This window comes from Terrapene carolina, unplaced genomic scaffold, assembly GCF_002925995.2.
Source record: "Terrapene carolina triunguis isolate 2854851 unplaced genomic scaffold, T_m_triunguis-2.0 Scaffold17, whole genome shotgun sequence".
NCBI classification, from domain to species: domain Eukaryota; kingdom Metazoa; phylum Chordata; order Testudines; family Emydidae; genus Terrapene; species Terrapene triunguis.
This window is the reverse complement of record NW_020664368.1, coordinates 3,505,682-3,520,124: the sequence shown is the minus strand read 5'-3', so window position 1 is coordinate 3,520,124 and position 14,443 is coordinate 3,505,682. Positions and strand designations below refer to the sequence as shown.

General features: G+C 40.2%; 1 protein-coding gene across 1 annotated transcript in view; it reads right to left on the bottom strand.

Annotated features, from left to right (window-relative positions):
• The window catches only part of LOC112103170 (epithelial-stromal interaction protein 1), a 72,584-nt gene extending 58,512 nt beyond the window's left edge, over positions 1 to 14,072 (bottom strand). The window contains exons 1-3 of the mRNA XM_026647393.2: positions 13,804 to 14,072; positions 6,634 to 6,692; positions 505 to 588 (exon numbers count right to left, since the gene is read on the bottom strand). Coding sequence (XP_026503178.1) covers positions 505 to 588; positions 6,634 to 6,692; positions 13,804 to 13,997 — 337 coding nt within the window. The 5' untranslated portion in view covers positions 13,998 to 14,072. The remainder of the gene's footprint in view (positions 1 to 504; positions 589 to 6,633; positions 6,693 to 13,803) is intronic.
• Between the last annotated feature and the right edge of the window lie 371 nt (positions 14,073 to 14,443).

Below are 14,443 nucleotides of genomic sequence, written 5' to 3'. Positions count from 1 at the left end.
TTCAGCCACCTGCGTGGAGCCAGAAGAGTTTAGAAAAACAGCAGGTCGGACGTGCTGGTCAATCATTTCCCCCACCCCCTTATTGTTAGAGTTCACCTCAAAAAAAGAGTCCGTTTTTAAATTCCAGCCTAATGCTGCACTTACTTTTATATGTGTATCTATTTTTATGGTTATAATTTTCATTTTACAGTTTTCAGTGCTCTCAGCCACTGTGCTTCCTTCAAGTTGTTCTTCCATTGCCTAAATAACTATTCAAAATATCTAAGTGATAATGTTTTACAGGGTTTTCTGCACCAGTCAGAAGAAATTTCATGAAGGAGAAAGCTATGTATTTATGTTTTAGGAACTTCTTCATAGTCAAGTTCATTAAAATCCCACTAAAAGTAGCTATTATTGCTAACATTTTAACCTACAGTAAATCTCTAAAAACCAGAGCAAAAAATAAAATAAAACCACAACATTTTTCATTTAATCCACCAAGTCAGCTCACTTCTATTTCCTTACCCAGTTTCTGTGGTTTCAGGTTAATTGCTCCTGGCCGGTGCTGTTCCTTCCACCTCTCCAAGTTCTCCAGTTCTTTGTTGGCAACTAAATCAAAAAGAAAACAATCCGCACACAGAAATAAGAGCCACTACTGTAAGGAACTTATAATATTGTTAAATTACATCACATTAAAAACTATGCCCACTCATGGGCAGGTCGACTCTATTCTCCACAAACATAGTTCAATCCACACTAATGGCTGGTCCATATAAAAGATTAATGAGCCTATGGTGTCGGCTACCAGCCAGGGGACGGCTTTGATCCCTGAAAGCCTCGAGTTATTATTTTTGTCTTAAACAGGGCTGGCTACTATAGATATATAGACTATAGTCATGGTCGTTCCCAGCTAGTAGGTCTCCCCGATAATACCAGCAAGTTACCTATTTAAAATAATCTAAATAAATGCATAGAACTCCCAAGCCACATGCCATCCATCACTGCTCACTCTTGTTGCTTTTTGTTGTTTTCCTTCTCTGCATTCATCTGTTCTCTACCACTGCTCTACGGCCAAAATGCTTCTGAAATAAATGTAGTCAAACTTTACTAATTCTGGGTCACTGAGAACGAAAATGATGCTCAAAATTGTTGATTGGCTCTAGTTTTCAAGATATGCTATTGGGTCAGTATATACGACCTTTGACTTGGGAATGGCTAAGGATAAGTGAGTTATAAAGGGAAGGGATCTCAATTTAAACCAGAAATGACTAAAATACATCTTTGACTGGATCTATGAATAAATCTATGACTGGGTTTGGACAGTACTTGCTTTTTAGGCAAAACAATGAATGATGCAATCTGAAGCTGGTATTGCATCATACATGATATGAAATGCATCATGTTATTCCTAGAAGTCATGGATGATGCAATCATAACGAAGCTTACATCACTCTGCTGAACAAATTGCCCTATATCAGCTCTAGAAATCATACAGTGTCATGCTCTCTTATTTGTCAGTGTTTGATTTTGCAAAGGGACACATTTCTGTTTAGCCAAAGTGAACAGAGATGCCTCGTACTTGTGTGAACAGTGCAGATAACTTCTGCTATGTTTGTGGTGAAGTGACTTTTGCATCACAAAAGCGCAGTATAACCACTATGGTTAAGAAAGCCTTTCACCTTTATTTTGGCTGCAAAATTGGAGATCGGGACAAGAGGTGGGCCCCACACATATGCTGCAACACTTGTGCAACAAATCTTCGCCAGTGGTTGAACAGGCAAAGGAAATCTATGCCTTTTGCAGTGCCAATGATTTGGAGAGAGCCAACAGATCATACCAGCAATTGTTACTTCTGCATGGTGCCTCCAGTTGGGAAAGGTGTGTCAAAGAAGAAAAAGTGGACTGTGCATTATCCAAACATTCCATCAGCTATACGCCCAGTACCCCACGGAGAAGGGCTGCCAGTTCCTGATGCACCAGAATCATTCTCACTTGAGTCAGACGAGGAAGAGGATGCAACTTCTGGTCCTGAACCATCAATGTCACAGGACCCACATTTTCTCCCATCCTCCTCCTCCGAACGACACCTCATAACACAAGGTGAACTGAATGACCTTGTCAGGGATTTGGAACTACCCAAGAGTAAGGCAGAGCTGTTGGGCTCCAGACTACAGCAGTGGAATCTCCTGGCAGGTGATGTTAGGGTTTCCATGTTCCGTGACCGTCAAAAGGATCTTGTCCCATTCTTCTTCATGGAAGGTGATCTTGTAGCCTGCAACAACATCGATGGTGTGATGGCAGCCCTCAACATCGTTCACGATCCAGATGAGTGGAGACTGTTCATTGATTCGTCGAAGACGAGTCTTAAAGCTGTTTTACTGCATAATGGCAATGTTTTGCCATCAATTCCAGTTGGTCATGCAGTCCATATGAAGGAAACCTATGACAACGTGAAACAACTTTTGAGGTGCATAAACTATAACCAACATCAGTGGCAGCTTTGTGGCTATTTGAAGGTTGTTGCTCTCTTGCTTAGTCTGCAGCCTGGAGACACAAAGTACTGCTGTTTTCTCTGCGAATGGGATAGTCGTGCAAGAGATTCCCACTACATCAAGAAAGATTGGCCACTCCGACAGTCATTGGAGCCTGGGAGGAAAAGTGTTCAGCATCCACCACTTGTTGAATCAAGGAAGATTTTGTTCCCACCCTTACACATCAAGCTGGGTCTGATGAAGAACTTTGTCAAGGCCATTGACAAAACACAAGCAGCTTTCAAGTACCTCCGTGGAAAATTTCCAAGGTTAAGTGAAGCTAAGATAAAGGAAGTTGTCTTTGTTGGTCCTCAGATTCGTGAACTTCTTCGAGATGATGCATTTGACCATGCACTGCGTGGCAAGGAAAGGACGGCATGGAAAGCCTTCCAGTTAGTGGCAATAAATTTTCTCGGAAACAACAAGGCAGACAACTACAGGTTGTTGGTGGAAAACCTCCTCAAGGCATACAAAAGCCTTGGTTGCAACATGTCACTAAAAGATACATTTTTTGCACTCTCATCTAGATTTTTTTCCACCGAACTGCGGAGCAGTGAGCGACGAGCACGGCGAGCGATTTCACCAGGACATTGCAACAATGGAAAAACGCTATCAGGGCAAATGGAGCCCATCAATGCTTGCAGACTATTGCTGGACAGTGACAAGAGATGCTCCATTTAATGAATACAAGAGACAAGCCAAGAAGCGCCGAGTGGACACTGAATAGGACTAAACTATGTACAGAATAGTTTTTTGCCTTTTGTTTCATAATAAATTTTATTTATATAACCCTTTTGCTGATTTTTAAAGTGTTACATAAACAGGACATGAAATACATGAAATATCATCATGTAAAACAACCATAAACACATGGAAAGACCTAGGTTTACAATTTATGATTAAAACTCTACTATCTACACAATATACATAGACATAAAATGTAAAAACTTAAATATCTTAGAAACAGTAGCCAATCAGTTGTTTTGTCATATTTGAATTCAGCACATCAAAATACATAATAAATAGCACATTTTATCTCTGAAGCAGATGACTTCTCAAAAATTGTAGACCAGTGATAGGCTGTGGGACTATCAAGAAAGTTAATCTCTTCGCTGCAGCCATTTTTGTCCATGGAAACTAGCTGCATCGCCCTCCCATAAGTTCCCCAGCCCAGCAGACCTTCCTGTGAGGTGCAGAGTTATGGCATCCCGGCAGGGCAGGGCAGGGCAGGAGCAGGCTGGAGAAGATGGGGTGGGGATTGTGGCAGTTCTGCATCTTGGTAATTCCCCTCTGCATGGGGACTATGGCAACAGGGGACACAATCTAGGGTGGCACTTGGGCTGTTCTAACCTGCTCCAGGAGCCAGTCTGATCCTTGACAGCCTTAGTAAAGGGAAAATAAAACCTCCCCTCTCAGATCGCCTATACAGTAGGGTAAAATGTGTTCTGGTTAACATATGTTCAGACATACCTTCTTTCCTAGTGAAAACAAGGCCTCTGTCACCATGCCACTCTGCACAAGTGCTGGGAAGAATTCCCCCACCTGTCATTTTACTTGTCTGTAAAGCATCTTGGCCCCAATCCAGCAAGGTGCTTTCAGAACTTTTTGAGTGCAATGGGACCATGCACATGCTTAAGTTTTCTGCTGGACTAGGGCCCTAGCGTTTTGTTGTCACAATACAAACACAACTACCACATCACAGCAGCACTGTCTGCCTGAATTGTTTCCCTCCTGGGCTGATGGTGGTGGTTTGGTGCAATGGAACAGATACCAGGTTCACATTCTTTCTAGAGGAGAATGCCACAACCCCACGCCAACTTACTCCAGGAGTGAGGTGAAGTGAACTCTGGATCAACTACAGAGCCTTAAACTTAAGAAATTTAAATTAACCATACTCTCCAAAGTGTTTCAAACCACAGTACTGACCCACTGCTCCTATCCAGTCATGGTAGTTCTCTGACACTATGAAAGATATTGGTGAAGAATTACATAGCAGAGTTACTCCCAAATATAAGAATAAAAATTATGAAAAATCTTCCAGTTCCTGCCAAATAAAACCCCTTAATTTACTCCTAATCTTTTCTGTCCAGAATGTGTATGCATTATTTACTAGCAGTGGCTAAACAAAAATCGTTAAGCCAAACAATAAGAACTTTTACAATGAAAGAATACTTTAGATTGCCATCTAAAATAAGGTTTACTGTATGCAAACTGTATATCCTGTCAGCATTCATAAAATTTTATGTAAGTCACTTGTGTCTGAGCTTGTTACCAAGGAATTTATGTACACAGTTCTTGTGATTCCTGGATTTTGTGCTGTTCTCTTTTTTAATGTGCATGATGTATGATTTTATTTTATACTCCAAATTTTCAGTAAAATGGGCTACTGCAATTCTTAAGGGCTTGGTGCATTTCACTGAGTCCCTCAACATGGAGGGAAAGTTTAGATATTAGACCTGGTTTGGGGAGGCAGCAAATATCTACAAGATCTCATTGAAGCTTAATGGATTTAGTATCTGTTAGTAAATCTTAAACCTTTTAGTTCTTTCTTTCTGTATATTTGAGTCATTTATATATTAACTATTCCTTAGACTCTATATTCAACAAAGAGTATGTCTGAATTCTAAGGCCCAGAACACTGGTCCTTCACCAATAAGGAACCCTATTCAGGAACTGTGAGAGTTAGGCTGTATTTAATAATTCGTAGTGCCTTCAAGTCTATAAAACTCCAGATATTCTTGGAAACCACCTCCTTAACATACACATATTTATATACATATGCACATATAAACTTGGGAAACTAGTGAGGGATGATTGTTACTACAGATGTTTTCTGTTGGGGAATCAAACAAGGAAGAATGATTGTGGGGTCAGAAGGACTCACTGAAAGACATTATCTTGAAGAACTGTTGGTTCTTTCAACTGTAAATAATCATGCCTTCACACATAAGTCAGGTAAACTGAGAACGCATAGAAGTGACATCAGAACATCTGTTTATTTTGGCAAAGAGGGTTTCTTTGCCTAAAACCCTATATGACAACACTGGTAAGGGAACATAATTGGGGAATAAGAACTGCACCTCCCTCCAGATACAGTGAAGGAGAGACACAGAGCCACTTCTTGGTCTGACAACATAGGCGTGGTAATGTATCTATTTCTTTCTGCGTAATGCTGTACTAATCTGATTGATAATCTTTGATTAAATAATTCCAATTGAGCCGGTTATTCGACAATCTCAACTCTTTAACTCAGACATGCAACAATAGGAGATGTAGATATTCAGTGCTGCTCAAAAAAAATCAAATCATTGGCGGTAAAGTGCCTTACATTGTGCAGTTGTACTTAGAGAATTTTGTTAAGCACATTCTATAAATGGCCTTTTTCTCTCTGAAAACAGTACACATGTGAACAATTTAACTATATAAACATGCAATAGGTACACTATGCCAACACTGGAATTAGAGAAAGATTTACTTGACCATGGATAGCTAAACAAGACTCAAAATTTGATCTTCAAACCTAAACTCGACACCTGGGTGGTGGTGGGGGGGGGAAAGAGAGACAGAGGAGAAGGGTTATGAACTTTAGGAGGGGCATCAAGTTAATTCTGAATGTGTCTTGTAGAACTTAATTTGAACAGCTATGATACCACCTTTCTAATGGGAACATTTTACAGATATCACATCTTTCTATGGTTGAACTAGTCTTTTCCTAATTTTGCTTTTCTACCCATGAAAAATATTTTAGAACTGATGCAAGAAAAGTCTGCATGGTGATGGAGTTTGCCTTTACTAGGTGATCACAATCAGTGCTTAATTTGTGCTGGGGCTTGCCAGGGCTGAGCCCCGGCACCTCTAGGCTTGCCGCGTCAGTTATGAAAGTAAAAAAAACTGCTCGAGTCCCAGCATCTCTTTCATTACAAATTAAGCACTGATCACAATGATCCCTTCTGGCCGTGGATTCTATGTTGTGGTGGCTTTAATATTATCACAGCTGCACACATAAAACCAATGTAAAGGCTGAGATAAAACTGCAAGGGTCATAAAGCACAGAGACAAAAGCTGCAATTTGTAAAAACAAAACAAACAAATTCATATTGAGTGTGTTAGATAATGCACTTACTTTTCTGTATCTGGTTCCTTCTGGTTTCATTTGGAGGTATCAAGACATATGCGCCTGTACTGGAATGGAAAGAAAGTTGTTAATTACTGTCACATGAACCTATGGATTCATTACTATCCTCTATTTCAATATGGACCTTTAGAATTTCTGTAAGAATAGCTACAAGGTTTAGAACAATCTGGATGTATGATTTCTGCAGTAGGTATATACATAGGGATGTTTTCAATCACAAGCCATGCTGTATGTGTATGTCATATGTGTCAAGAATAAGATTTTCAGAAATATTCAGCACTGGCTTAACTCTGTTTATGAAAGTCCCACCCTCACTGATATCATATCATATCTCCTTCATTTCAAGACATAGGAGACTGTATTTCCATAGATTTGCTACAAAACATTATACAGTACATCCTGTCCATGAACATCAGATGAATGTGGTCTAACAGCAAAGGCAACGGGAATTAGCAGTTCTAGGTTCTATTCCTCTTCCCAGGCTCCATCCTACGAGGTGCCTAGTGCTCTCAAGCACCTATTGATGTCCATCTTTGGCCTGTGACTCAGTTTCTTCATCTATAAAATGGGGATAGTACATCACTGTGGTGTCATGAAGCTTAATGCTTATGAAGGACTTTAAATTTTCTGGGCATATTTATTATTTTGCAGTAGTGCCTGAAAGCCTCCTCCCCGTGCCCCCATCCTGCAATCCAGAATGGGTCCCAGTTGTCCTAGGGTATTAAAGACATTAAAAGAATGGGGCAAGAAGAACAAGGCTGGCAGTGGGAGAACTACAAAGGAGAGAGGCAGGAGGTGCTTAGGGAAAGCAACTGAAAAGGGGACAGGAAAAAAAAAAAAATAAATCACACAAAGCTCCAATTGCAAAAAGCAGTCTGCCGCCATATCAATGGGATCCAGGGATGGGAAGGAAAGTATTTATATCTGTTTAATTACGGATTTCTCTTTGAAGACTTATTCTAGGAGGTGGATTAATTTAAAAAATTAAACTAGTAAAGATGGAGCTGCTAGCATTAATGGAACCAGCTAATACAATCCTTTCTTATCTTATTATTGTGATAACCACTGAACATTTTCCATGCAGCCAAATATCCTTAACAACTAGAGTGCTGCAAAACTCAGTGGAAGCCGTATGTACTGCACCATCACAAATTTGGTGAACATGATGTGTTATGAGGTTGTGCAGATGAAAATTCACACCACAAGGGTTCAAAAAAAGAACTAGATAAGTTCATGGAGGATAGGTCCATCAATGGCTATTAGCCAGGATGGGCAGGGACAGTGTTCCTAGCCTCTGTATGCCAGAAGCTGGGAATGGGCGACAGGGAATGGATCATTTGATGGTCTCCTGTTCTGTTCATTCCCTCTGGGGCACCTGGCATTGGCCATTTTCAGAAGACAGGATACTGGGCTAGATGGACCTTTGGTCTGACCCAGTATGGCCGTTCTTATGTTCAAGTATTGCACATAAGTTAATGACCAATTTAAGGCAAGTTAGCAAAACTTATCCTTGTTTATTTAACACAACTTGTTATTCTTGATCATATTACTGTATGCTTCTCCAAGCATTCCCTTACTTGGCTGTATTTTAAAATGTTTAGACTTTCCCTCGCAACTAAGCTTGAATGTCATCTACTCTACTCTTTGAAGGTTTTGTTAGGTTTGTTTTTAATGGTATTTTACTAGCCAGATCTCAGACTACATCTTCTCTTGAGATGTTATACACGAGTTTGTCAACTTCTTCAGTCCTATTCTTGTTTCCTGTATTGTCTCTCCAAACTTGTCAAAGAAAATTATGTATAGTTTCCTTTTTCAGAATGACTTCAGGGACTATGGTGATAAGCCCTATAAAAGGTTGTGGATACAGATAGAGATAGGAATTAGCCTTTAAATTTACTCTCATATGGTAAGGCTCTGAAATTTCACAGTATTATGGTTCCTCTCCTTTAGATCCCCAGTTTTTGTTTAAAAACAACAAACAAACAAAACAAACAAAAAAACCACAACACTATATTAAAAAATATCTATGGAAAGAACTGTAATCAAATCCAAAATATACATAATCTCCATAAAGATGATCATTTCCTTAGTCTGACATTCCTATTAGCTCAAATGTATGTATCAGCAACAAATGCATCAGTGCAAGGGACAAGACATAAACAGCACCATAAAAGCCTGTGCAGTTAAAAGGAGACTGTTAAAAGCTGAATGGATTTTCACATTATTGAAGTTGATTTGGAAACCAGATGAAAGCTTCAAAATAAGTAGGAGAGAGGCAGATGCAGAGTAGGAAAGGGACAAAACCAGCTTTGGCTTCCTTCAAGTCTATCATATAGTGCAGGGATCAGCAACCTTTGGCATGCGGCCCATCAGGGAAATCCGCTGGTGGGCCAGGACGGTTTGTTTACCTGCAACGTCCGCAGGTTCGGCCGATCGCAGCTCCCACTGACTGCGGTTCACTGTTCCAGGCCAATGGGGGCTGTGGGAAGCGGCGCGGGCCAAGGGATGTGCTGGCCGCCACTTCCCGCAGGACCCATTGGATGCTGCAGGTAAACAAACCGTCTCCGGCCCGCCAGCAGATTTCCCTGATGGGCCGTGGACCACAGGCTTCCAATCCCTGATATAGTGCTTTGGTTATTTTAACTATCAGTTCAAAATAGGGGGAGGTAAACATCTTGTTGATCTCCCTTTACTAAAGTCCCTACGCATGTACCTACGCCATGTATGTAGGTTACATTAGAAGTGTAGGGTTGGGAAGTCATTGATGAGGAGATTCCAGGTGTGCACCATTGGGAGTTGGTAAATGAGTTGGTAACATTAGAGAAGACCCAGCTGAACAGTCACAGTGTGGCTTTGGACACCCAAGGCTAACTGGAAATCAGTCCGTGTGGAAACTCAGGACCAAAGTCTAAGTCCCCAGTCCTGCAGTTGCCATGGGTGTACTTTAATGGGGTTCTGTACAGCCACTGCAGTCAACACACAGACTGTCAATTGCAGGATCAGGGCTTAAATCCATACTCTAATTTATTTTGCCCTTTTCCTTGAGACCTTTGCATTAACTGTTGCTTTTTCCTCTTTATGAAAGGAATTCTTTCACTCTGTGTTTTAGCCAGTTTGCAATACCACATGTCAGACATATCCTCTTACAGACACTCTGATCCTGCAAAGCCTACAGGATCCTAGTTACAAGTGGGCAATTTAACATTCCAGTCAGTTTTCTGTTTAAGCAGAATCTGAGCTACTGCAGTAACTGTATTTAGAAATGAGTTATCCTAATTGCCTTGCTGGAAATTAATGAAATGTCCTAATTTTGAAGATTATTTCAAATTATCAATAGTGCACACAATATGAAGTACAAAGAGTATGAAAAAAATAGCATGAAACAAAAAGGAAATAAAATGTTTTCTACTACTCAGGCTCCAAAATAATGATTTAAAAAAAATAGTTTATTTTGTGCTTAATGAAAAATCTATTGTTTTGTTTTTTTAAAAACTTTTCCTTGTAATGTCTCTTTAGAGTTATAGAGGATGTATTTCTGCCCCACCTCCCCCCCAATAGAGATCCAATTAATGAGCTCTGAAAATCCTTAATGGATTTTCTGAGATTTTCCTCACAGAAACAGAGAAAATACATTTTGGCTGACTACCACTTTTGAGCAAACATTGACTTCTTTGATATTGGTCTGAGTACGGTGCCTGACACCGCAGTGCACTTTCTTTTTAAAAAGAAAAATGTTATGAGTTTGTGAAGACAAATTTCACATATTCTATGGGGGGGAAGAGTATTTGACTGTGTGGGTGGGAGTAGGGACACTATTTCAAATAGAGAAGATATGAAGTAAAGAAGAAATAAACAACGAAGTGTACATACTCTTATGTATGCATCTTACTCATGCAACAGTCCTGATGAAGTTGTACTTCAAATGCTTGCAGGACCTGGACCTTCATAACCTTAACTCTGCTTCCTTGTGCATAGTTTTTGATTACTTAATTATACAACATAAGACTGTTTTGGTTGCACATGTCCTATTTTGCCAGATGACACCCATTGATAATTTCACATATTATTTTTGCCGTTTGGCTGGGAAATTCTCACATTACCTGGCAAGAGGCAATGCGAGTAGCAGCATGAGCACTCTCCTATCACTATCCCTGCAGAGCCATGCTAATGAAATTGGAACTGTTACTTTTGCAAATGTTATTAGTTATTTCCAGTTCTATAGCATATGCACCAAGACAAATGGCTGCAAGCTAATTATTCCATTCTCCATGGCCGTAGATGATCTCATCTGATGTTCAGTTTGCAGTAAGAGATAGAAACAAGAGAGTCCAAGGGAGAGCATCACAAATGATGAAAGGCCTGAAAAAATAAGATGTGGGCAAGTTCAGTCTAGACCAGGGGTCGGCAACCTCTGGCACACGGCTCGCCAGGGCAAGCACCCTGGCTTCCCGCAGCCCCATTGGCCTGGGACGGCGAACTGCAGACAGTGGGAGCCGCGATCGACTGAACCTGCCAACACAGCAGGTAAACAAACTGGCCCAGCCCGCCAGGGTGCTTACCTGGTGAGCTGCGTGCCAGAGGTTGCCGACCGCTGGTCTAGACAAAAGAGAGGCTCGGGGAGACATTATAACTGCCAACAGCTATGGAAAAGGAATGCTATAAAGAGGACAAGAATCATTTATTCTGATTAGTCAATGGAAAGAAGCAGAGAAAGTTTACATGAAATACTGCATTAAGGAAAACGAAGGCTAGTTGACTTAAAGGAGCAAACGCTCAAGGAGAGTTGTATCATCACCTTCAAGGATACTCACAGATGGACTTAGCATTCAATTGTCAGTCTTTGTGCAAGTAGCTTTCTATTGGTAACAGATTGAAGAGTGCATGGGGTTTTTTTATTGAGCATAAAGATTGGAAAAAAAACTAGATTTTTTTTAAACTGTAAATGCTAAGTACTAGAATTCTGTAAACAAGTGTTCCACTGTTTCCTTTCTCTTTTCATCCTACATGGCAAGGGATGTTTGTTCCCATTTGTACAATGTCATATCCTTGGATTTTATGATAGCAGGTTTGTTTTTTGAAGGTGGATTTTATTGGAAACTATTTTACACATTGTCTGATTTATTTATTTATTTATTTATTTATTTAAAGAGTCAAGGTTGGCTGCTGAACAAAAGGGGCCATCACAACCTTTTTCTTTCTTAGTCACTTGACTACACTGCAGCCCTTTCATTTTCTACCTTTTGCTGATTTATTTTTTCAGGATAAACTTTTGTTTCAGGTTTGTTCTGAACAGATGCAATTTGGAAATCAACTTTTACAAGTAAATGTAATCTCACAGCATGTTACACACTTGAAGTCAAGCAACCTGATAAGCACAAACTGACTGTAGCAAGTAGTAGGTGTTTTCAAGCTGTTGTCACCCTGTTGATTCATTGTTGCCCCTATTTCGGCTTTCAAAGATATTCTATAGGGTTTTGGCCAGGCATTTCAGTTTCATTTCCAAATTGAATTTGAATAGACATTATTGGTGGCTAAGTTCCTGACAGGTGATTCCCTCCCATTGCCAGGCATCCTGATGGAATAGAAACAGATTGAAAGAGTTTGAGATTTTACTTTGGTCTGATTATTCTTCAAATTCCGTAAGAGCACATAGCTGGAAAGACAATCATAGGATTTCCCAAGCTTCCAGGTATAAAGGAGTGTTACTGGCATGCAAAGAAAAGGAGGTGGCCAGAATGCCTCTGCATTCTAGCTATTCCCAGCTGCCAGAAAAAAAACCCTGAGCTCATAGTTATCTGGGTGTTAATTAGAGCAGCCTTGGGGCTATTCTAATTTATGCTAGAGGCTGAATTGATCTCTGGCTGGCCCCAGAATAGAGCAAGAAAAAAAAAAGTGGCATAAATGGTCTTTGTTCTGCCTGTTTCTGATTTTGGAAGAGGCAGGAAGTTAATCAGATTCATAACTGCATGATTATCTTCCCAAACAGAAGTTTAGATCTGGATAACTTCACATAACTTAATAGCCCATACATACCAAAAGTAGATCATTTTACAACTTGTTAGATGTTCAAGCATTCAACATTAGAGAATTAAAATAAAAAGTGAAACATCCAACTGTTTATGATCTTTTGTCCCACAGTTGCCACGTATTAGCTCCACCCCTTTTTTCCCTTGAGTTTCAGTAAAAGAAAGAAAGGAAACTGAAACAGCTTCTAGTGGGCAGTACTAATTTAAATCAGCTACACTTTGAAAGAAATGAAAAACAGCAAGATCAACAGAATAGTTAACATTATCATTAACAGTGTCACGTGTAGAAATAATTTGAAAACAAAAAATAATTAAATTTGGGTGAAAAAAATGTGATTAATAGTTTTGCCCAGCTAAGCATACATATAATAGGTGCATATGCATACACAGAGCATACAGCCTGCAGAATATCTAATTACAATCACTGGAAGTTAAAATTAGAGATGGCTGGAACCCAGGTAGGTTTAAACTACAAGCTCAGGGCTAAGGCTTTGGCTTTACATTTGTCAGGGTTAAACATTTACAAACTGGTCTTAAATTCCTGCCATCATGGGTTGCATCCAAACTGCATAAGGAAATCAGCTCTAGCTCAGAACCAAAGTTGATTTTTTGAAACTGGCAGTTTGTATCCATCTCCTGTGATTAAATTTAGGTGAAAAAAGATTATCAGAATTGGCTTTGAATTCCAGTTCAAGACCTTCTCCAGTTAAAGAGTCCATACATACATTGACAACGTATGTAATACCATCTGCTTAGAAACAGATAGCAATAGAGATACAGAATTTGGTGTGTAAGCCCACTGCACATAATGTACACACACAATGCTTATGTTTTTTACATGAACATATTAAGTGCATGGTCGCACAGTAATATTATCTCTGAACCATATCTCCAGAGTCCTCCTAAGAGCTCAGCTCTCGTTTGGGCACCAATACAAGTGGTCAGATTCTCAGAAAAGTTAAGGGGAGAGCATTTTGAAAGTCTGACCCTAAACTCTTTCAAAAAAATCTTCCTCTATACACACATCCTTTATATAAATACATACACAGAGTCAGGTGAAAAACTGGCACTTAATACTCACAATATTATTGTGTAAATACATACAAACTTGGCTAAACTGGTTGCTACTTACTGCTGCTCCTGCTGCTGCCAGGTTGGTTTTTGGCTCCCCAACTCTTCTGCAGAAGTCAGGTCCCCCCTGGGATTTCCAGTTCCCTCTGTCAGCCCAGAGTTCTCCCGCTCCTGGTAACCCCTAGGATAGGAGGTGGTGGAGGCAGCAGCCACCCTGCGCCTGCTGTCTTTTTCCCATCCTGTTGCCCTGTACATAGTCTCGAAGTGTGGCCTGTCTTGTCAAAGAAGGCTGTAAATCCAGCCCAGCCAGGGACTTTTGACAACAAAACAAGGAGCCAGGAAAAGAAAGAAAAAACTGCTGAGTTACAGTCCATTGGTTTCAATTTCTTATAAGACCGCCCCAAACCAGCTCCTCCCTGCTCTGACACATGCAGGAGCACTTTGCCTTCCTCATTCACTCAATCACCTCTACTCCACCTGCAGCTCAAACTGATCACTTGACTAACAAGGGCACAAATGGTTACTCGGGACTGGAGTTCATGGACAGATAGAAAGCTTTTCTGCTCTTCATTCTAATGGCCCAGACGGGTGATAGTTTGTGCAGCCTCAGCTCTCTTTGAATTAACATACCTGAAATATCTAAAGTAGGGGTTGGGTAAAAGCTAGATCCCTTTCAAGTGTTGACTCCAGTGCCCCAAATT